General features: G+C 40.0%; 1 protein-coding gene across 1 annotated transcript; it reads left to right on the top strand.

Annotated features, from left to right (window-relative positions):
- Positions 1 to 3204: 3204 nt before the first annotated feature.
- Positions 3205 to 25095, top strand: ifi30b (IFI30 lysosomal thiol reductase b; the record flags this gene model as incomplete). Its single annotated transcript, XM_080430586.1, has 7 exons — positions 3205 to 3366; positions 19578 to 19769; positions 21501 to 21572; positions 21995 to 22084; positions 22585 to 22737; positions 23304 to 23372; positions 25024 to 25095. The coding sequence occupies 7 exons, from the start codon at positions 3205 to 3207 to the stop codon at positions 25093 to 25095; spliced, it is 810 nt and encodes a 269-aa protein (XP_080286712.1).
- Between the last annotated feature and the right edge of the window lie 215 nt (positions 25096 to 25310).

The following is a 25310-nucleotide window of genomic DNA, read 5'->3' as shown; positions in this document are numbered from 1 at the left end:
GGAGCACCAGCTACAGTACGCCACTGTTTCTCAACATCTGGCCCGGGGGAACCACCAGGGGTCCAAATGGACCCTAATAGGTCTGTAACTCGGTCTGAGAGTGTACAGATGGAACCAAATGGACCCATTGGTTCCATCTGTACACAGACCTCTTTTCCACCTAAAATAACTTTGGTTCTAGAACTAGTTCCGTTCTAGATTCTTGGAACCTTGGTGCTTTCAGGGAACCGGCCACAAACCGGCTTGCGTTCCCACCAGTTTAGAGCAGAACCATTGCAGAACCATTGCAATTAGGGGTAGGAGTCCCCAGTTGTGTTTTTGGTTTCGGTTTTAAAACTTTAAAACGCTCTCAAACGTATTTTTTTTTACATAATTTAGTTTTAAGATATCGTTCGGATATAATTTTGTTTAACTTCATATACCGTATGTGGTCAATTAATCATGACAGAGCCTTTTTTTTTTTTTATTATCTGAGAACCGGCAAGGGCGGGCAGTGACACCCATGTCTGTGGCCTAATACACACATCAAAAGGTTGAGAATCACTGAGCTACACGACAACACCCCTATAGTTACAAGAATCATAGTGCCATGCTAGCACTAGAGAATGCACCTTTACCAGAACTGTTACTGATCATACAAGACTGTTGCTGATGTGCAGGTTGTTGGATTACAGTCAGTTATTTATGTCATGTGTTTTTACATGTGACATAACCAGGGTATCTCAGAGTATGTAAACATATGGCGATGAGAGGGATTTCAATTTAATTTTTTTTTTCTCTTTACAAGTGTCACTTTCTATTAATTGCTATAAATATGAATGGTATTGTGTTTTGTTTTTCTGTTAATGTGTCAGTAGCTAGCTTTCAAATAATGTATGCTATTGTTCAGTGCCTGCTGATGATGCCCACTAAATGCACTTCTCTTAAGCTCTTTATCTTCATGTTTTACTGAATAGATGCATTTACTGCACTTGACGTTATCTACTGTATTTTGAGAGACTTGTAGGCCTACTATTCATTGCAGTCAGTCACTACTTACAGTAGGAGCAGTGAGCAGCCACAGTGGAGCGTTTGGGGACCAACTCTAGTTGTAATGCCAGTACCTTGGTCAAGGCCACTGGCAGGAGTATGTACCTAACATGCATGTCTTTTGGTGTGGGAGGAAACCTGACGCAAACACAGGGAGAACATGCAATTTCCACCTAGAAAGGCCACCCCTGCCAGGGGTCGACCCCAGGACCTTCAGGCTGTGAGGCAGCAGTGCTAACCATTGCATGTCTTCTGATATCCAGCTGTGAAATGGTGCTGATTGTTTTTTTTACTTTGGCATGCCACTTTTGTGCAATACTGTAATGTATTTTCTGTTGTATTATGAGCAGATGTAAGGTGGACATATGTGTCCGTCCGTGTCCATGGAAGCTTTGTGTCAGCGTGCCACAGGTTTTAAGAAAATAGAAGCACAATGACATTGTCACAGACTATTAAAAAAAGTTTATGTAACACAATGTTATACAATATATGTAGTGGGGGTCCCTGCTTTGTCTCTCTGCTCTAGTCCAGTTCTCAACCTTTTCAGGCCATACCCCCCCAAAATAATCATATTTGAACTGGTGACCCCCCACCCTGACAAGCACTTGGAATTGTAGGAGCATTCTATTTTGTTTGACTCGGTTCCACAGCTGGGGGCGGGGGGGAGCTCACAACAACACGTTGCGAGGCGTCGTGAGATTTTTCACAAATGTGAGCTATTTTCATTTTATTTATTTTTTTGCCTCATATATTATTTGACAATTTGGCCAATGTTTGACCAGTTTTTATAGTATAGTTTGTTGATTCCTTTTGATGCAGTAATGGTCTTTTTTTTCTTTCTTTTTATTAGGTATTAAAAAGGTCATTAAATTGTCGCTTCACTGTCATCTGGGGACCTCCCCCCGACCCACAGGTTGAGAACCACTGTGTCTAGTCTATACTATCAGAATACTGTATGTATTTAACACTTATTTCACCCCAAAATATCACTTACACTGGTAAGTTCTTTGTTGTTTAATAATTTAATGTATGTTTCTTGTGTTGCATTAACACCAAGACAGGCAGTAGAACTTATTGTTGAATGGAATGAAATTACATGATTTCATGGCATTTGCATTTTTACACTGTCAGATTTGTGCAATTTGTATTTCTTAAAAGGGTTTTTAGAATTAATTGGTTCTGGTCCAACCCATGTAGACTATATTTGTGTTTGTACTTTTTTCTTCTTCTTATTGCTTTTGCTATATGATACACAAAATAATTTGTCAAAATAATTTGACTGGAATTATGTCTGTCTTTATTGTTTGTGACCGAGACCTATTTATTGTCAATAAATTAGCATGAATAATATTGATTAAGGTCACTTAAATCTACTAAATTTGTTTTTGTTCCTTCTGTGTCAGAGGTTTGTTTTTGTATTGCTGTATGATTTTTTTCTTTAAATATTTTAAAACATCATTGTTCATGTGCACTTTCAGAACTTCCAGATAAAGTTATCATCATGATGTAATGTTGGGTAATGTTTTGTTGAGTTGCTTAATATCTATGGAATGAAAAGGGTATATTCATTATTATTGTTATCATTATTATTATTCTTATTAGTATTAGTATTATTAAATACATACATCTGTACTTTTACTTCTACTCCTCTAGCCTACATCTCAGAGGCAAATATTGTACTTTTACTCCACTACAATTATTTGAAAACTTTAATTAATTGAAAACTTCAACCCTATATAGTTTTTCGGCCATTTGAAAATAGCAGATCTACAAGCTCACAATGCATCATATCGCGATGCATTGTGAGCTTGTAGATCTGCTATTTTCAAAAGATTTGTATACATGTAAAAAACTTGTGAAATGGCCACATTCCACATGATGAGTACTTTCTACTTGTGGTACTTTAAGTACATTTTGATACCAATACTTTTGTACTTTTACTCAAGTACATTTTGAATTCCGGACTTTTACTTGTAACCGAGTATTTCTACATTGCAGTATTAATACTTTTACTCAAGTAAAAAAAATCCACCACTGGTGAGTTCAGCTAATTTGATTTGAGTTCAGCTGATTCAATCAGAATGAGGAGGACAGATTTCCAGGAGGAAGGAGGGACAGATAGACAGATCTGTCTGCAGACAGTCTGTAGCTCTACCTCTATCTGTCAGTTCCAACATGATTCGATCCACAGCCATGAAGAATTGTTCGTCGTTATTCGCAGCTTTTTTGTTATGTTTTACTGCCAAACAGTCTAGTGGAAAGTCTCACCCTACACCGTCCTGTTCTTATCCACCGTCTCAGTGGTGTCGCTCTCTGGAGATCGCCATAGAATGCAAGGTAATGTTGTGATCCGTTACATGTGATCTATTATTTACCAGAGGTGAAGACCCAAAAGAGAAATCCGAAGCTTGTCCCGGGACCCAAACTAGTGAAAATAGCAGATCAACGCGTCTCTTTGCGCAGGGTTGTGAGCTTGTAGATCTGCTATTTTCACTACTTCTTCTTTTTTCAATTCATGGAATTTCTTCTTTCATTTATGAAATGATTTAGATTTTTTTTCCATTTTCTTTTTTTTTTGGGGGGGGGGGTGATAAATACAAAAATAAAACAAGGACAAAAATGTACTTGTTAAGCACAAAAATCGGACCAAAGACGGATCCCGACCCACAGTTTGGGAAACAGTGTTCAAGACTATGAATTAAGTGTACATTGTAGTTACGTTTATTTGGAGCAAAGAATTAATGAGTAGGCGTAGCCTATTGGTTGAATTACTGCATTAGTTTATTTTAAATTAAATGTATCCTATTGCATTACTTTTTAATAAATTGCTTTTGAATTATCCAGCTTATGTAGGGGATAGCTAAATTCGTCATCTGTTTTCGCGATTTTAACCCTTTCAAACACTTGCCCAATTGAATAATAACCTATTCTAAAACAGGGAAACATAAGGACTAGTTGCATACCTATGTCTGTATATCCTAGGCTAGTGTAAATAACCAGTGGTAGGCTACTCACATTTTTTACTTAAGTAAAAGTATCAATAGCCTACCGCGATGTAGAAATGACCAAATGGACAAAGTTTAAATAGGGCTGAAGTGGTTAAAGTGTGTTTTGTAAAATACTAAAAATAAAGTAAAAGTATTGAAAATACTCCAGTAAAGTAAAGGTACCTCAAAATTGTACTTAAGTACAGTACTTGAGTTACTTTCCACCATTGAAAATAACCGCTATATTCCCAAACCTTTTCATAATCAGTTCTGGGTTTGTGTCAACAGAAGACCTACTTCTCTTCATTCTGATTCTACTAAAGTTCAGTGGAGTTTTGTGTTCATTAAACCAGTCAACGACGTCCTTGTTTGCAAAATGAGAATCATGCTTTTGAAATTGGGCACCAAACGTCCTGCATTTCCACAGAAACAACGTGACCCAATTCATGTCTACATGACTCATGATGAGGACAGTGACAATACAAAGTCAATTTGAGTCTTTTCACCCCATGGGCCACAGATCTATGGAATTAATGCCACTTGCTCATTGAAGTGTTATGCCTACATGGTAATAATTTGTCATAATTTGCAATAAACAACATGACAAGAGCATGAAAGGATACAAATGTGCAAGAAGCATAATAAAAAGCACAAAAGGATACAGAGTCTATGAAACATAAGGCCATCAAAAGAGCACAACAGACAGAAGGGCTCTGCCCTAATAGGAATTGATTGAGGGATGGGTCCCCCTTAGTAGAGGCCCTAGGAGGGGTCCACGCGCGACTGCTTATTTTTTTTTCTAGTTTTGATTTTTGGCATCCATAGGACCTCTAATATTGGGATTTTGATGATCCCAAGAAAAAAAGTGGTCCCAAGTGTGTTTTTTTCAATGTTTTATTACCCCTATGAGACCTGGGAGATGGCTGGCTGGAACGCCGGCGAGAGTGTCTTTCGGAGACTGTGGAACGCTCAAATTTAGACGTAGCCCAAAGATAGAGATACCATTTGATTCCAGACAACCTCAGGTTTCCAATGAGAGCAACCTTTTCATGCTACCTTGTCAGGAAGGGGGCTAAATACCTAATGATTCAAAGTTAAGACAACATTTTGGCGAGGGAAAAACGACCATCACCATTTTCCAAATGGTCCCTTGAGCTGTCACCTCAATATATGTGAATGGAAATGGGTTAAATGGATACCTACAAGCCTCCCCTGTACAGACATGTCAAATTTATGCCAATCTCATGCAGTTTTGGGCAAGAACCATGCAGTGTTTTGCATGCAGTACAAATATGTAATTTCCGCCTATTGTAAAAAGGAGACCACTTTACTGCATCTATAGCTGTATGAGACCACTGTACTGTATCTATAGCTGCATGAGACCACTGCACTGTATCTATAGCTGTATGAGACCACTGTACTGTATCTATAGCTGCATGAGACCACTGTACTGTATCTATAGCTGCATGAGACCACTGTACTGTATATATAGCTGCATGAGACCACTGTACTGTATCTATAGCTGCATGAGACCACTGTACTGTATCTAGACCACTGTGCTGAATCTATAAACCACTGTACTGCATATATAGACCATTGTACTGCATTTATAGACCACATACATTGACCACTGTACTGTATCTAATATAGACCACTATACTGCAACTCAACACAACTTAAAACAAATATTTATAAAGCACATTTAACATGACCAGGTCACCCAAAGTGCTGCACAGGTCGCCACGAAGGCTCGGTAGATGCAGTACAGTGGTCCACAGATGCACTAGAGTAGTCTACAGATGCACTCAAGTGGTCTACAGATGCATTATAGGCGTCCACAGTGGTCTACAGATGCACTAGAGTGGTCTACAGATGCACGACAGTGGTCTACAGATGCACTAGAGTGGTCTACAGACACACTAGAGTGGTCTACAGATGCACTAAAGTGGTCTACAGATGCACGACAGTGGTCTACAGACACACTACACTGGTCTACAGATGCACTAGAGTGGTCTACAGATGCACTAGAGTGGTCTACAGACACACTAGAGTGGTCTACAGACACACTAGAGTGGTCTACAGATGTCGACAGTGGTCTACAGACACACTAGAGTGGTCTACAGATGCACTAGAGTGGTCTACAGACACACTAGAGTGGTCTACAGATGTCGACAGTGGTCTACAGACACACTAGAGTGGTCTACAGATGTCGACAGTGGTCTACAGACACACTAGAGTGGTCTACAGATGCACGATAGTGGTCTACAGACACATTGTAGTGCATATGTAGACCATGTACTGCATCTGTAGACCACTGTCGTGCATCTGTAGACCACTCTAGTGCATCTGTAGACCACTCTAGTGCATCTGTAGACCACTCTAGTGCATCTGTAGACCACTCTAGTGCGTCTGTAGACCACTCTAGTGCATCTGTAGACCACTCTAGTGCATCTGTAGACCACTCTAGTGCATCTGTAGACCACTCTAGTGCATCTGTAGACCACTCTAGTGTATCTGTAGACCAGTGTAGTGCATCTGTAGACCAGTGTAGTGTGTCTGTAGACCACTGTCGTGCATCTGTAGACCACTCTAGTGCATCTGTAGACCAGTGTAGTGTGTCTGTAGACCACTGTCGTGCATCTGTAGACCACTCTAGTGTGTCTGTAGACCACTCTAGTGCATCTGTAGATCACTCTAGTGTGTCTGTAGACCACTCTAGTGCATCTGTAGACCACTGTCGTGCATCTGTAGACCACTCTAGTGCATCTGTAGACCACTCTAGTGCATCTGTAGACCACTCTAGTGCATCTGTAGACCACTCTAGTGCATCTGTAGACCAGTGTAGTGCATCTGTAGACCAGTGTAGTGTGTCTGTAGACCACTGTCGTGCATCTGTAGACCACTCTAGTGCATCTGTAGACCAGTGTAGTGTGTCTGTAGACCACTGTCGTGCATCTGTAGACCACTCTAGTGTGTCTGTAGACCACTCTAGTGCATCTGTAGATCACTCTAGTGTGTCTGTAGACCACTCTAGTGCATCTGTAGACCACTGTCGTGCATCTGTAGACCACTCTAGTGCATCTGTAGACCACTGTGGACGCCTATAATGCATCTGTAGACCACTCGAGTGCATCTGTAGACTACTCTAGTGCATCTGTGGACTACTCTAGTGCATCTGTGGACCACTGTACTGCATCTACCGAGCCTTCGTGGCGACCTGTGCAGCACTTTGGGTGACCTGGTCATGTTAAATGTGCTTTATAAATATTTGTTTTAAGTTGTGTTGAGTTGCAGTATAGTGGTCTATATTAGATACAGTACAGTGGTCAATGTATGTGGTCTATAAATGCAGTACAATGGTCTATATATGCAGTACAGTGGTTTATAGATTCAGCACAGTGGTCTAGATACAGTACAGTGGTCTCATGCAGCTATAGATACAGTACAGTGGTCTCATGCAGCTATATATACAGTACAGTGGTCTCATGCAGCTATAGATACAGTACAGTGGTCTCATGCAGCTATAGATACAGTACAGTGGTCTCATACAGCTATAGATACAGTGCAGTGGTCTCATGCAGCTATAGATACAGTACAGTGGTCTCATACAGCTATAGATGCAGTAAAGTGGTCTCCTTTTTACAATAGGCGGAAAATACATATTTGTACTGCATGCAAAACACTGCATGGTTCTTGCCCAAAACTGCATGAGATTGGCATAAATTTGACATGTCTGTACAGGGGAGGCTTGTAGGTATCCATTTAACCCATTTCCATTCACATATATTGAGGTGACAGCTCAAGGGACCATTTGGAAAATGGTGATGGTCGTTTTTCCCTTGCCAAAATGTTGTCTTAACTTTGAATCATTAGGTATTTAGCCCCCTTCCTGACAAGGTAGCATGAAAAGGTTGCTCTCATTGGAAACCTGAGGTTGTCTGGAATCAAATGGTATCTCTATCTTTGGGCTACGTCTAAATTTGAGCGTTCCACAGTCTCCGAAAGACACTCTCGCCGGCGTTCCAGCCAGCCATCTCCCAGGTCTCATAGGGGTAATAAAACATTGAAAAAAACACACTTGGGACCACTTTTTTTCTTGGGATCATCAAAATCCCAATATTAGAGGTCCTATGGATGCCAAAAATCAAAACTAGAAAAAAAAATAAGCAGTCGCACGTGGACCCCTCCTAGGGCCTCTACTACCTGTGTTTAGGTTCAGAAGCACTGTACAGTTTCTCCTGTTTAACAGAAAGCTAACACTTTATTGTATGGACACTATTTAGTGCTTAGTAGACACCAGCATCTATTATTCCAGTCAGTTAAGACATAAAACATATTCCTCTGTGTGCTTTAGGTTTTAGGAGAGAGAGACACTTGATCATGTTGACTATCCTCTTAATGACATGCCATGACCACACAAAGAATGACACTAAATGACAGTCTGGCATGATGAGCATGGGGGCAGAAATGGCACCCCTCTGTACTGTGGCTTCTTTTAATAAGAGATCATCTTTAATCACCAACGAAACCCATTCCTGCCATTTATTTCCAACTGGAAGAGGTATATTGATATTTTCTTTACTTAGTTGGAAAGCATCTGAAACCCATCTGAAAAAGTTCCACAACTTCATCAACACTAATAGTCACCCTCTGAAATTCACCATTGAATATGATGAACACTAGATTAACGTTTTATAGACTAGGTCAGTTTTCCAAAAATCTTAACCCCGAAGGCAAATCGTGTTAATTTATGACACACATGTTTTTTAGGGGTATTAAGGTGTGCTGAATCCAAATCTGCTGTGTGTCAAGCTCAAAAATGGCCGCTAAGCCCTCAAAATGGACCATTTAAAGATGGCGGCCACCACTATGCTGAAACATAATAAAACACTATATGTTTGATTAAACAAGGTAGAAAATAGACTGAAATGTGCTTTTTTATGTTTACATATATGGGGAATACAATGAAATATTCTGATATAAGATCAATTGTGAAGGAACCACTTTTATATAATTTATATTGTGAAAATTGGCCTCTTTGGTAATGAATAATGTTTTTTTCTTTTCCTTTTTTTTGGGTTGTTAATGAATAATTGCTTTAAGATGTACAATTGCCTTAATTTGTGTTTCTGACTTGTATTTGCAGGCAGCAGACACATGGACTTAGTCCCAGTCATCCTCAGTGTTCTGGCAGGTGTTGCCAAGTTTCTTGCAATTACACGCTTCAATGCACTCCATACGTACTTTCCTGCAGCCACAGCGTTGGCTGAGACATCCCTTTGTGCAACTGCATGACGTGATCTCCCTGCATGCTTTTGGCATAGGTGGCAGAGAAAGCAGCCGTGGCACCAACTGACCATTCAGGTGCATCCATCCCATTTCGGTCACTGGAGGAAGATCAGGATGTGGCAAGTGAGCTTGGTTCCAGACAAGAGCTTGATAGTGGGAACGCATGATGTGAAACTTTGCTGCATCTGAGGTTGGTGGCAGAGTCTCTTGTGCACGACCTATACAAAACAACTTGACTCTTGCTTCATTGCATGTATCAACTTCAGGCACACCGTATATCTTACAGATGAATTTCTCTGTTGACCTCGCTATGTCTACTGTGAGAGGGCCTTTTCCAAGCCCAATGAGATCTGTGTGATGTTGCTGGAACACCTGCAGGGCTGTTTTCTTACTGTGGCCACTGAACTGAGACACGCTGTCACAGCCAGTGACAGCATGGAAGGCAAGTAGTGTGTCAACTTGATCAGCAGAAAGCAACGTGCGAATTTCATGTACTGGAAGAGAGACTTCAAGATCTGGATCCGATGACTTGACAGTGGTCACTTCGGCAAACCCCCCTGATACAATGATGGTTAGATTATTTGGGCTGTGTTTAATCAGATGGTTTGAAAGCAATAGAGCAAGGTCTGCTTTATTTTCCTCAAGTGCCATGAAGCTAGACCAGTCTGGTGGAAGAGGAACGGACTCGTTCTCTATTTTACGACGTATTGGTCGGTGGCGCTGCTTGCGTTTAATCCTTGTGCCTGCTTTGATCGTTAGCTCTTGATACCTGTCAAAGACTACATCAATCCTCTGGCAGTTTTCTCCCATTTTAAGAACAGCTCCAGCAAACATGTTGGCATATTCACCAAATGTTCTAATGCCAGGTTGCTTTCCTAGTGCCATCACGAGTGCTTGGCCATCAATGAGCAGGCAGCTGGAATCATCAAGTGTAACTTTTGCAGGGGTTTGGACTTGTTCTGTCAGTATGTTTACTAGCACAGATTTGTTTGTGGAATGTAGACTACCATAAGTTGTCGCCAAAGATAGTGGGATGGTCATGAGTTCATGTGTAAGGATGTTTTCAAGGTTTACCTGGCGCCCTGCTCTGTAAGCTGTAATGAGCCTTTGTAGAATGTTCCTATCCACTTTGATAGTGTTTTGCTTGCCCTTGGAAAGTTGCTCAACTTCATATAAAGAGGCAAATGTCTTGGCCTTATTCTTTCGAATAGGTGATTTCAGAGCCAAGTGCTGGTCACTATCTGGAGGCTCATATAGACGTTTCTCGACTTGTCCAAGTTCTTCTGCATTAAGCAGAGATTCCTGAATCTCAGATGTGACTACATCCTTGTTGATCATGTTTTTCAATGTGTCTCCACCATCTTGAAACACACCATGCTGTTTCAATGACACAACTATCCTGCCTTCATCAGAGTCGTCTTTCTCCATTCTTTTTGCCAGACCCAGGGGGTCGGCCTACATGAGGCTTTGTCGGTCGGTCTGTCCCTCTTTTCCTACCCAGCCATTCAGATGTCGCATGACGTCACCTCGACGTCACCTTTAGTATTTAACCACTAGGGGTCTGGCACATCCAGGTCTCCTGGTCTAGTTTTTGTGCACTCATTGTGTGTGTACTCATCATCTTCATTGCCTGATGTCATTCCTAGCAAAACTGATGTCTGAGAAACTATGTCTGTCCTCAGATTATATGACAATGTCCATCTACTCACTGCAGACGCTATTCTGGTGTGTGTGTGTGTGTGTGTGTGTGTGTGTGTGTGTGTGTGTGTGTGTGTGTGTGTGTGTGTGTGTGTGTGTGTGTGTGTGTGTGTGTGTGTGTGTGTGTGTGTGTGTGTGTGTGTGTGTGTGTGTGTGTGTGTGTGTACACAATTGTATTGTGGACAGTCGTTTCTCTTTGGAGCGGATAAAGTTGGTTGGAACAATATTCACCAATAAATGACAATTTTCACAATATATGAGTTTTAAGCAGTTTCCTCACACTTGATTTCAAATCAAAATATCTAATGAAAAACCTGAAAAAAATCTGAAAACCTATTAAAAAAAAAAATCAAGTTTCTACCTTGTTTAGTCAAAAAGATGCTTTGTAATATATTACAGCATAGTGGCGGCCGCCATCTTTAAATGGGCTTAGCGGCCATTTTTGAGCTTGACACACAGCAGATTTGGATTCAGCACACCTTAATACCCCTAAAAAACATGTGTGTCATAAATTAACACGATTTGCCTTCAGCACTTTAAATAAGCACATTTTCTGAAATCCTGCCTAGTCTATTAGATATCCTGGTATATAATGCCAACTTATACTGTAAAGCCACATGAATCATGATCTATCTTTTTATCCCATCCCACTCAAGAGGGGTCTGCTATTTTTAAATGTAGTTATATCCACCTGTAGCTCTGATGCAGATTTCCAAAAGAAACACATTAAACAATCACAGTACAAACCATAATGGGTTGCAAAGGCCACATAGCCGTTTTAAAAATGTATCACAAGCTGAGTGTTTTAACATTAGCTACTTATCCAGACCATCTGATGTTAAATGTATTATCCAGTATTCAACTCTGGGCAAGGACTTAGAATCTGTAATTCAAAAACACTGGCACATTGTTGAATCTGACCCAGCACTTGAACCCCAGTCCCCCAATCCCAGCATCCATATTCTCACAACGCATTGTGGCACATGCTTAAATTACTTATTTTCTATCAATTACACACCCCATGAAGCATTGAATTCATGGAGATTTTTTTGTTTGAGACAATAATTTGATGATAAAGATGCTAATGTATCCGGTAGGAGACACAAAGGAGACTCTGTCTCCTACCGGAGACTGCCGGTTATCAAATTATTGCCTTAGGAATGTGATAAAAACAAAAGAATCTCCATGAATTCAATGCTTCATGGGGTGTGTATTGATAGAAAATGTCATTTTTTGGGTGAACTACTCCTTTAAGAGTGTTCATGTGGTTTACAGGTCAAACTTCCCCATCGTGGGGGTGATATCACTTCAGTTAATCAAAAGAAAAGCATGATGGTTTTATACTTTGGTTACATTGGACCCATGAGGACTTTGATTAGCTACTGCTGTAGTTTTCAGCTTTCTGTTTTAAATGGGTTTTGAATGCTGTATAGGATTTTATTACCATTAACACCTGTTTTTACACCATCAGAGGCACCTCTTTAATAGGTTAGGCTACATATTCTTTCCTTAAGTGTTATTACTTGACAGTGTAATTCAATACAAAATTCACTTGTGGTGCTCCAGTGTGCAGACTTTATTTTCCTCAATGACAGACCTCCACCAATTTCTGTATGTTACCACAAGATCAACAATAGGTTCAACAAGGGACAAAACAAATAGACAACAGTATGAAAAGAAAGAACTGCAATACAACCACTGTTCTCAGTTGTCCTCAACCACAACACTCTATATATAATTTTAGTATTATACAAGTATTAAGAGGTATCCCTCTTTAAAGACTAGATGGTCGTGTCTTCATCAACTGTCATGTCTAACTACATTGTTCCAGAGTTACACTGACCTTCCCATGTCCTTGACTGACTGATGATAATATACCTCGTTAAAGACTTGACAGTTTGTTAATAATCATCACTATCTGTATCATAGTAATGATCAGAATAGTAATGGAGATCAGGATCATCATCATCTTCTTCATCGTCATCATAATCATCATCACCATCTTCTTCATGTCTAACTAAATTGTCCAGTGTTACACTGCACTTCCCTGGTAGAATCTTCAGAGGGGAAGTATCATCAGTGTTAATGTATGGAAAGAGTGTGTCAGTGAAAGTGTGTGTGAAGGTGTGTATGTGTGTGTCAGTATCGGGATCAGAGAATGACAGCTTTCCTTCATTCCAGTCCAGCTGGACTCTGATTCTCTGGGGTGTCTGCTTCAATGAGAGATCAGTGACTGACTCTGAGAATTCTGCTGTGTATTTACCTTCATATAACACTATATACCAGCATTGACCCACTCCTTCTCCCTTCCTCTGATGAGACTCTGATAACACTCCTACTGCCCAGGATGTATTGTCTCCAACCTCAACATCCCAGCTTTGAGTCCCTGTGTTAAATCCCTCAGAACCCAGGACACTGTGCCAGCAGTCAAACCTCTCTGGGTTGTCAGGAGAGAACTCTGGCTCTCCACGTCTCACACTGGTCAGACCATCAGAGAGGATGAGATCTGTATGGGCAGTGTTGGGGTCCAGAATGACAGGAGTGTAGGAGACAATGTCCTTCATCTTGTCCCAGACTCTGAAGGTCAGGTTGTCCAGGTGTTTGGCCTCGTCTATCAGTGCTCCTGAGACCGGATGTGGGTACTGCACTGTGACCTGGACTCTTTCCATTGTGGTCTTGTAGTTCTGCAGGAATGAGATGTGTTCAGCTCTCAGCGCCTCCTCTATGGATTTTATTGTGTGTGAAAGGGTTGATCTGTCTCTGTTCAGAGCCTCAATCTTGTCCTTCATCATCCGACTCTTCTGCTGCCCTTCCTTCCTCAGTGCAGAGATCCTGGCCTCCTCTTCCTCTCTGAGGAACTTATGACACTTCTTGAACCGTTTCTTAATCAGCTTCTCTGTCTGCTGGGTCTGGAACTTAATGTGTTCTGCTGTTTCATCATAGATTGTTTTAACTTTATTAAAAACCTTCAGCTTCTTCTTTAAAGGCTTCAGTGATTTCTGGACTTCCTCCTTTTGATCCAGAGCAACAGCTTTGATGAGTCGGAAACCGTGGCTTTTATGTTTCTTAGAACGACGACAAATAGCACACACTAGCTGTTGACATTCAGTACAGAACATTTTGGGTTCTATGGTATGAAGACTGCAGAGAACATCAGTTCTCTTACGTTTTGTAGCTGTCTGGGGGCTTGTCTTTATGAAGGCCTCACACAGGTTCTTCAGAGCCAAGTTACAGGGTGGATCATCCTTTGAATCAATTTTCTTACAAACTGGACATTCGTTAATTTTCTTCTCTCTCCACCATTTCCGCAGACAGTCTTTACAGAAGCTGTGGCTACATGACAGAATAACAGGATCTTTAAAGATGTCACAACACACAGGACAAGAGTAATCCTCCTCTGGGCGAGACAACTTGGAAGCCATTTAGTCTCCGAGTGAATCCACAAAATAAGGAAATCAGCCAGTCTTCTATTTTCTTTATCCACCGTTGAACTGCAACAAAAGGCAGGGCAACATAATACATTTAATGTGGGGGGGGAAAAATGTACTTAAAAGTTATAATTTGGCATTCTCAAACAATAAGTATGCCTTACAAATCATTTATGAACTTTTCCAACATTTAAAATGTTGGAAAATGGGGGTTGAACAGCTAAATCTGCCCCACCCCCAACATTCCAGTGAGCAGTTTTACTTTTGTGATGTTAGGAGTAGAAGAAGTCCACCCTGGTAAACTTACCTAAACTCCCTATAAACAAATACAAGGATACTTCCCAGCCATCAGACATTAATTTAACTATTTATAGTAGAGAGCAGTGGTGGAAAAAGTACTCAAATGTTTTACTTAAGTAAAATCAATTCTACAATGTAGAAATACTCTGTTGCAGAGTAGTAAAAGTACGGAATTCAACATTTACTTGAGTAAAAGTATTGGTATAAAAATGTGCTTTAAGTACCAAAAGTAGAAAGTACTCATTATGCAGAATGACCCATTTCATACGTTTTCAAATCTTTTGCTTGAGTGAGCTTATATCGGCTATTTTCAGATGGCTGAAATATATATAGGGCTGAAGTAAATATATCATGCGACTGTCCCTACCTTGAAGTTACCAACCCTTTGCTGAAGATAGGAGAGAGGAGCCAGTCTTCTACTGTGTTGTTGCACTCCAGTCCTCCAATCCGCGCCATTCGACAACCTGCAATATATAACGATGTATAACATAAATAAGCGTTCGTATCACGCACTTAATAGTAAATAAAGAGTACATTCAACAGCAAAACCTCATAAACAAACGCACAAAGGAAATAAACATACCTCGCTGTTCCGAGGTGGAAAAACTGGTGATGCGAGGTGTTACGCTGTCTGAATACAACGGAGAGGGAACGAGTCCACTTCACATTCACAAACTAAAAAGCCAAAAAAGGAAATGGCGAAGTGAAATATTTCCTTTCAAAACATTTCACCATAAAGGAAAAATAAACATCAGGAGCTTTTAACGGAGTTGCAGCAGCAAACAGATGTTATGTATGTTATCGAAAACTTCCTTTATTTTTAAACATGGCGGGGCCCAGTGTTGCCATGTCCGCTTACTATAAGCTACTTTAGGGCTTTTTTTTTTTTTTTTTTTAATTGCTTGTAAATATTGGTGGTTGCGTTTTTTGGGGCTTGTTTCTAAAGTAAAGTAGTAATGTTTTATGCCAGGGAGCAGGGACCCTCATACATTATTTGTGTTGTTAAAATGTTTCAAAAATATTCCAAATTTTCTTGAAAATCAGCTATTTTCAAATAGCCAATGTTCTCGCTTCTTTTGGGCTTGTTTTCATAGACATGGTTGCTTGTTTCTCTCTCAAAACCTGGCAACACTGGCGGGGCCGGGTTGTGGCTGCAACCACTGCTTTTAGCATACTGCCACCTACTGTACCGTAGTATGAGTAGTTATTTGATCACTTCCATAATTACTTCACCTCATTAAACAAAATGAGGAATACTTCATACTAGTAACTGAATGCCCCTACTTGATGATGATAATAATAATATTTTATACATACATTTTAATAATTGTTTAAAGAGGGAGGGAAAAAACTATTTCCAAATATTCCACTACTGCTGCAGCTTTCTGTGTCCTGTAGCCTACAAAATGGACCCTTAGTAGGGGGTACTAAGTGAAAAATCGTTACGCGGCGGATAAAAGCATGAAATTTGATACAGATGTCCCTTGGGTCATCCTAAAACATCCTAGAAGGGGTGCCCAAAAAAATCTTAAACGGGAAGTGAGTTATGGACAAAATCCAAAATGGCCACCTAAACTGTTGACCGTTGACTCAAAAGACACAAAAATAATCTCCAAAAAGCATAAAATGTGGCACACATGTCCTTTGGGTCATCCTAAGACATCCTAGAAGGGGAGCCCAAAAAAATCTGAAACAGGAAGTGAGTTATTGACCAAATTGAAAATGGCCGCCTAGTGTTGTCGATTGACTCAAAAGACAACTAAAGAATCTCCAAAAAGTATAAAATGTGTCACACATGTCCCTTGGGTCATCCTAAGACATCCTAGAAGGGGTGCCCAAAAAAAGTCTTCAACAGGAAGTGAGTTATTGACTAAATTGAAAATGGCCGCCTACAGTGTTGGCGATTGACTCAAAAAGCCTATAGAATTTCCAAAAAGTATACAATTTGGCACATATGTCCCTTGGGTCATCCTAACACATCCTAGAAGGGGTGCCAAAAATAATCTGAAACAGGAAGTGAGTTATTGACTAAATTGAAAATGGCCGCCTACAGTGTTGAAAGATGATGCAAGATACCTACAGAATCTCATAAAAGCATGAAATGTGGTACAAATGTCCCTTGGGTGATCTGAACGCATCCTACAAGGGGTGCCCAAAAAGGTTTTAAACAGGAAGTGACCGCCTAAAAGCAGTTGACACAAAAGAAAACATAAGGGGACGTCATAAAAGTGTATAATTTGGTACGTACATTGAGTGCTTCTTAATATATCCTAGAAGGGGTTATTTATTTGTTTGCTTGTTTATTAAACTTTTTAGGAAGGGACCATGTTGAAGAAATTCTAAATGGCTGTTTAAACAGTTGACCATGGCAGTCTGCATATTATGCAGACTCAATACGACAGGTTATGCAGTGCATAACTTGCCGTATTTTGTAGTCTACCTTCTGTTTTCATTTCTACATCACTTATTTATTTTACTTTCTGCATAATTTTTTTATTGTACTCTTTGAATCTTCTTTATTTATCTAACTCTCTGCATATTCTCATTTATTTTACTCTGCATCTTATCTTACTCTGCATATTCTTATTTTACTCTCTGCATCTTATTTATTTTGCACTCTACATCTTCTTGCTTGTTTTACACTCTATCTTCTCATGTATTTTCTTCTTGATCATTACTGTTTTTTTGTGATTAGTGTTTAGTAACTACATGTATTCATGTGTGCCATTTCGCAATTACCAGCACATTGGCATAATGCTCTGCAAGGTAACCCAGCATCCCGGCATCTACACTTTCTCGAACAGAAGGGCTCAGCTTTGCAGCCACACTTGAGTTCTCTACAAACTTAAGCAGCCTCTGGCAAGAGTGTCCATAAAGGTGTCCACGAATCAGCGACTTTAATTTATTTGTCAGGAGATGGTAGAGATTGCATAGCTTTCAGGCTTCTGGACCAAATGCCAGATTGGCTGCTCGATTTGAATATTGTAGCAGTGCCCGTGTGGGAGGAGTGTTTTCCATTGAGAGACTATTCAAACTTTTTTTGGCACCCCTTAGGATGCATTCAGATCACCCAAGGGGAATTTCATGCTTTTATGAGATTATTTTTTATGAGTGTCTTTTGCATCATCTGTCAAGACTGTACACAGCCATTTTCAATTTAGTCAATAACTCACTTCCTGTTTCAGATAATTTCAGGCACCCCTTCTAGGATGTCTTAGGATGACCCAAGGGACATGTATGCCATTATGAGATTCTTTAGTTGTCTTTTGAGTCAATCGACAACACTGTAGGCGGTCATTTTCAATTTTGTCAATGACTCACTTCCTGTTTAAGATTTTTTTGGGCACCCCTTCTGGGATGTCTTGGGATGACCCAAGGGACATGTATGCCAAATTGTATGCTTTTATGAGATTCTTTAGTTGTCTTTTGAGTCAATAGATAACACTGTAGGCGGCCATTTTCAATTTTGTCAATAACTCAGTTCCTGCTTAAGATTTCTTTGGGCACCCCTTCTAGGATGTCTTAGGATGACCAAAAAGACATGTGTGCCAAATTGTATGCTTTTATGAGATTCTTTAGTTGTCTTTTGAGTCAATCGACAACACTAGGCGGCCATTTTCAATTTAGTCAATAACTCACTTCCTGTTTCAGATTCCTTTGGGCACCCCTTCTAGAATGTCTTAGGATGACCCAAGGGACATATGTGCCAAATGTTATGCTTTTTGGAGATTCTTTTGGTGTCTTTTGAGTCAACGGTCAACAGTTTAGGTGGCCATTTAGAATTTTGTCCATAAGTCACTTCCTGTTTAAGATTTTTTTGGGCACCCCTTCTAGGATGTTTTAGGATGACCCAAGGGACATCTGTATCAAATTTCATGCTTTTATCCGCCGCGTAACGATTTGGCCATTTTTTGTGCTTAGTACCCCCTACTACCTGTAGCCCATGGCCACCTATACCTCTATGCACCTACTGTACGTAATTCTAGTAGGCTACAGTATATTTTGACATTTAAAATGTTTTTAATAAAAAAATGATTTTCTCAGGAATTAACTTTTATTGACACTATATTAAGAAATGAATGACTTAATTGAACTAAGTTGTTCTGTTTATCACATTCAAGCTAAAGATTAATAAATAAAAAACGACAACTTGCAGTTAAGTGTAAGTTCTTGTTCTTACATGTTCTTGCCACTGCCAGGCATTGTATAAGAGCATATTTGATTGTAATGTTTTGTAGCAGATATTGCTTATTTTTTTTACACTAGTTTAAGCAGCAATATGATTTGGCATCTTGAGCTTATAGCTGCCAGATATAGAGATATGTAGAAGCACTGTATGGTTTCTCTTGTTTAGGTTCAGAAGCACTGTATGGTTTCTCCTGTTTAGGTTCAGAAGCACTGTATGGGTTCTCTTGTTTAGGTTCAGAAGCACTGTATGGGTTCTCCTGTTTAGGTTCAGAAGCACTGTATGGGTTCTCTTGTTTAGGTTCAGAAGCACTGTATGGGTTCTCTTGTTTAGGTTCAAAAGCACTGTATGGGTTCTCCTGTTTAGGTTCAGAAGCACTGTATGGGTTCTCCTGTTTAGGTTCAGAAGCAGTATATGACTGCCTCGTATGTCCAAAGCTGTTACTTTTTTTTGTATTATGATTTCAAAAATATTTTGAAATGGTGAAAATAGCCTATCTACAATAGCAAATCTTGCAAATCTACAAGTCTTGTAGTTCACTACTTTTGTGCGACACTCTTTACGATGAAGTAGGGCCTTAATTCACGAAAAAAAAAAAAATAGTTGAAATATGGAGATACGAGGTTTCTGCCCGACATACATGGTTTCTCTGTGTTTCAGGTTCAGAAGCAGTGTATGGAGCTGAACGCTACGAAGCGCAACTTGGCTGCTGCGCCTCCAGTGGAGGTCACCCTGTACTATGAGAGCCTGTGTCCAGGGTGCAGGTACTTCATCACCCAGCAGCTCTTCCCCACCTGGACCTTGCTGAAGGACATCATGACTGTCAACCTGGTTCCCTATGGGAATGCTGAGGTATAGCCTTGCACTTGTTCCCTATGCTGGTCTAATGCTCAGCTAGCACTGGCTCACTTAACATTGGCCCTTCTTGGAGATAAGATGAGATAAACCTTTATCGATCCCTGTAGGGAAGTGCAGGTTCCATAACAGCAGCAGCAGCCAGGTTGAGGCACAGGTGAGAGTAGGGGTGTCATGAAAATCGATTGAAATCAATTAAAATGATCAGAAATCAAACATGTGGCCTTAAAATCAAAAGTCAACTTGCTATCAAGAACGTGAATGGCATCTGCTGCTTGATGTGAAGACTGCACTCTGCAGTTATACAAAAAAGTCACTAGATGGCATGAGGGTTCTATACAAAAACAGATCGAGTTGCCTTAGCTTCAAAAAGCCACCAGGACTAGAATGGTTAGAGTAGACAAACATTTTAATGGAAAATCTAATTGAACAGAAGTATGTTAAACTTTATAGTAACTTGACATGTGTTAGGGCTATACTTAGTGTGCTCTTTTTCCCTCTACACCGAATGTCTTTGCGACTTTGCCAGAAATACCCACGTCACGTTGCAGCGCTTGTGAGCTTGTAGATCGGCTATTTTGGGCGAATGCTCCCCCAGAATAGGGATGCTCGGGTTCAAGTGGTTGATGGAACTGGAACAGAAGCTTATACATTTGTGGGGTTCTCTCTCCTGATAGTATAACAATTGTAACCCACCTGAAAATCTATTTAATGTTTACTAAAGAGCTGGAGAGACGGGGAGACCCCTGTTATTGAACAAACACAACTCAGGGGTAGGCAACCTTAGGCACGGGTGCCAACATTGGCACAGGGGAGGGTGACCCCTGGCACACTGGCAAGTGTGAGATAAATACACTTTCTTTCAAAAAATATATACATTTTAAATGCTGTCAATTAAATTAAGTCCCCTCATATCTGTATGTTACATCCTGCACATAATTCTACATTAATTCAAACTCTGAACTCTGACTGGGGAGGGTGTCTGGGAGATAGGTGGAGTTATTGCTTGTCATTACAATATCCTGATGTGAAAGTAAATACTTAAAAATATATATATATAAAAATCAAGGTTATGTATATGGGCAAATCTAAAGCTGTTGGAAATATTTTATTTTGATGATGTGCCATAACTGTTGATATGGCAAACTATCAAAAAAAATAAAAACATGGCAGTTCATTTCAAAAAGGTTGCCGACCCTGTAGCAATGATTACTATCAGAATATAAACTGCTCAAAAAAATAAAGGGAACACTTTGATCCCTTAATTCTTTTGAGTTTTTTCATGAACTGTGTACATAATGCTAACGAAAACTGCTCAAAAGAATTAAGGGATCAAAGTGAGCAGTATATATATTTTTCCTTTATCAAACCCATTCATTTTAACCAAAATTGTTAAACCATGATTTATCATGCTGATGCTATGGTAGGTTAACCCTGTTTTCTGGGGACCATGAAGGATGGGTCTGAAAACTAAGACCACTAAAAGGGAAAACCTTTTCGAACGTTAAGCAATTGATCCCTAGCAACCCTATTCTGGGGCGAACCTTCACCGTAAATGGCAGATCTACAAGTTCACAATGTGATGTGTTGTGAGCGTGTAGATTGTCTATTTTTGGTGAAGAGATTTGGTGTTGAGTGAAAAAATAGCGTACCAAGTACAGTTGTAACTCAGGTCCGTTAAGTATAGAGGGTTTAAGTGGCTAAGAGTCATTCCTGCTTTTCTTCTAGGAACTTCCATCAGCAAATTTTCCCTTCATCTGTCAACACGGGCAGCCAGAATGTCATGGGAACATGATCCAGGTCTGTATGCTGTCTGCTTGATTCCCCCTCAACAGCATCACACTGAATCTGTCAGTGTAATTTATACTTTGTTGTACAACCTTTTCAAAAAAAAATTGCTTTTTTTTTTTGCTTCAACAAAAATGACATTTTTGTCGAGCAACACTTGTGCAGCTTGCAGATCTGCTATTTTTGGCGAATCAGGGCAGTTTTATCAAGAAAAGAGGGTTTAAGTGGTACTGAATTTGCAGCTCAACAAAAGCTAATTCATCCTAGTCTATGACGGAGGACAATTTCACGATAAATGTAAATCTCAGTGATGCGATTATTGTGAGTGTTTTTTTATCACGATAAATGATTATCGTCCCAACCCTATGAGGAATGATTGACCATTTATTTTGCACAAAACTAAATGATAGTGCTTCATAATGTGTTTTCCACAGGCTTGCATCATACATAATGTGGCGCATGCAGCCCTTCAGGTCATCTACTGCATGGAATCAGCAGGTGACATTCTTCTTGCAGCTCAACCTGTAAGTACAGAGGGAAACTTTATGACAAACTTCCCTTTTCAATACCTACTGTGGCGAAGCAACATTTGTGGCACCTGCATGGTTTTCAAATTGAAATAAAGTCACAGATTTATCATGAGTCCTGATATTTTTTTTGTATGGTTGGTTGGTTGTATATTAAAACAATGTGTGGTTGTCACAGAATTCCAAGGCAGACTCTGACTTCTGCACACTGTTTGAAAATCACTGCTAGCATTGGTTCTCAACCTTTTCAAGCCGCGACCCCCCCCCCCAAAATAATCATATTTGAACTGGGGACCCCCCACCCTGACCAGCGATTGGAATTGTAGGAGTTGAGGCATAACATTTAGTCTCACTCGTTTCCACAGATAAATATTGTGATAGTTGATCACCAATTTTCACAACCATTTTCGACCCACAGGTTGAGAACCACTGTTATATACGGGACAAAGTATCATATCCTGTGATGTTGGTAACTGTGTTGTGTCCTCCTGACCCAGTGTCTGCAGCTATATGCTCCAGCCTCATCCTGGGCCATCATAGACTCCTGTGTGAAGGAAGGACAGGGACTCAAAATCATGCACACCAACGCTGCCATGACCAGAGCCCTGAGGCCAGTTCACACACATGTACCCTGGGTCACCTTCAATGGGGTAAGTCAGTGATTCTCAAACGTTTTTAATTTCAAGGACCCCTTAACTAAGTTACAAACCTGTAAGGGTCCATTTGGAGCCCCCACAAGGAACCCTGAGGGTCCCTAGACCCCACTTTGAGAAACTGGGGTAACACACACACACACACACACACACACACACACACACACACACACTGGACTGTGGGTGGTCTGCCTTTCTCTTTAGGGCTGCAACTATCGATAGTCTTGTTAGCGATTATTCTGTCGATCACGTTTTAGATTAATTGAGATGTGCGTCGTTTTTATATATTTCTACCGGTAATTGTTTTTTAACCATATTTTTTAAATAATCGATTAGTTTGATTAACTGTTGCACCCCTACTTCTCTGTGACCCATTGATTGTCTTGCCACATTGACATGGCGATAATCTTGCAATATTTCAAGATTATGTTAAGCACAATTACTGCTTGAATGGATGTTGTACAGCGAAAAAGATGATTGTATATGTTCAAGTCATGCAAGTAAATAAGGTTTACAAACAAGAGTGGTAATCTTATATAATTATGGACTCTGTGTGGTTACAGGAATACAAAGAAGAGTTTGAGGGTATGGCGATGTCGTCACTCTTCCATCTGGTCTGCCAGCTCTACAAGGTGAGAAATGTTTAAATTTTATTTTTTTCATTTGCACCGGCCACTGCCATCTCTCATACACTCTCATACTTGAGAATGAAAGTACCTGGGGGTGCAAACTCTGCCCGCATACAAATCTCTTGTTCTAAGTCTCTTGTTTGTGACCCTTTCCATCCAAAAGTTTAATCTCTTCTGGGTGTACTATTGAATATCTCACCCAGTTTCATGCATAGCCACCCATCTGTTTTGAGCTTGCCCAGGGATGTCCACCTGCTGACCCATGAAGTGGCCTATGTCAGTGATTCCCAAACTATACTTCAGGGCCAACTTGAAAATCTCGAAAGAGTTCGTGGCCCACCCATCTGACTACTTGCCGTGTTAAGTGGTCGGATAGGTGGGCCTAGTTCATTTCAATGATCGATCAATCGGATTATTTTTCCGGCATGGACCAGTGGAACTGCCATAGTATAATTTCATATTTATCCGTATCACTATGAAAAGTCAGGTTTTAAATAAAAAATACCATGACATTTCTTATATTTTAAAAAATATATATTAATTGTATATTATTAAAATCTTAGTGTCTTGCCAATTACTTGGGGGGGCCCACAGGTTGAGAATTGCTGGCCTCCTACGGGATACTAATAATAAAAAAAACATCTCATCCAGTTATCTGTGTGCAGCAGCTCCTCTCCTCTCCCCAGACTTCATCCACTTTCTGATATTACACCTACAGTTTTTGTCCAAAACTAGCACAAATAATCTCTGGCATCATAGGATATAAACATGTATCATTCGGTTTTTCATATTCCATTGTGATTGGCTAAATCTGCCTTAGCGTGTGGGGCCTATTTGACAAAAGATGCCAAAAATGAACACATTGTTCAATCTACCCCAAATGTGAATGACACATTGAGGGTCTGCTAAACAATGCAGAGTCAAAGGCAATTTCACTGCAACGCATAGGGGGTGCCACTAAGGCTACAAATGTCACTGTTAGTTGCAGATACAAATATAAAACTTTGCACTCAAGGCTTACAAAATATAGAGCCTGGTGTGAGAGGTCAGCATTACAGTTCAGAATAGACATAAAATGCTGACAAGAATGTTGAGGCTCTTAAAAACAATTACAGTGAGGGAGCTACACTTCTCTTCCCCTACTTTTAGAGCAGTAATTCCCAGCCTGTGTAATGATAATATACTGTAATATTAATATAAAAACAACAAATGTAAAATAAAAGTAGTAGTGTTAGTAATGTTTCTGTAAAACCTTGAAAAATTTGTTTTCATTGTGATACCGATAAATGGGACTTTGATTGATCATTAGAATAAACATGCTCTGAAAATGCTCGCGGCCCACCGATCTGACCACTTAACACGGCACTGGTTAGATGGGTTAAGCTGCTGTGTTGAGTGGTCACATGGGTGGGCTGCGAACGCTTTTAAGATTTATATAGTGGTCCCTTATCCAGAAAAGGTTGAGAATCTTTGGCTTAGAGAATCGGGTGCAACGTGTTCACGTATACAGTCTCCCAGGGTACAACACATCTTCCTCCCAGGTTTAGAATTGTATCCCTTTTCTCCTGTGCCTGTCTGCTAAAACATAACTGTTGATATTTCATTCTAAAACACATGATCACATGCCATGTATTAAGACAGTTCTTTTTCTCAGGGGGGAACACCCTCAGCTTGCACTGGAGCCCAGGTGAAGTTGGACCGGAGTCTCTGCTTGAAAGATTTATAGGCTGTAAATGCCTTATCAATGCATCTGAACTGCTTATACCCAGGAGTATTAGTGTTTTAGTTTATTGACTGAATGGCAAATAAACATTTAAAAAGTTATTCTAATATATTCTGTTTAAATGGATTGTGACGTTTAATAGAATTAATTTGTAATGCAGTAGTAAGTAGACAAAATATCTACTGTGACACACACACACATACATGCATACATATCAA

The sequence above is a fragment of the Gymnoscopelus braueri genome, assembly GCF_963280865.1.
Source record: "Gymnoscopelus braueri genome assembly, chromosome: 6".
Lineage (NCBI taxonomy): Eukaryota > Metazoa > Chordata > Actinopteri > Myctophiformes > Myctophidae > Gymnoscopelus > Gymnoscopelus braueri.
This window is presented reverse-complemented; position numbering and strand designations above follow the sequence as displayed.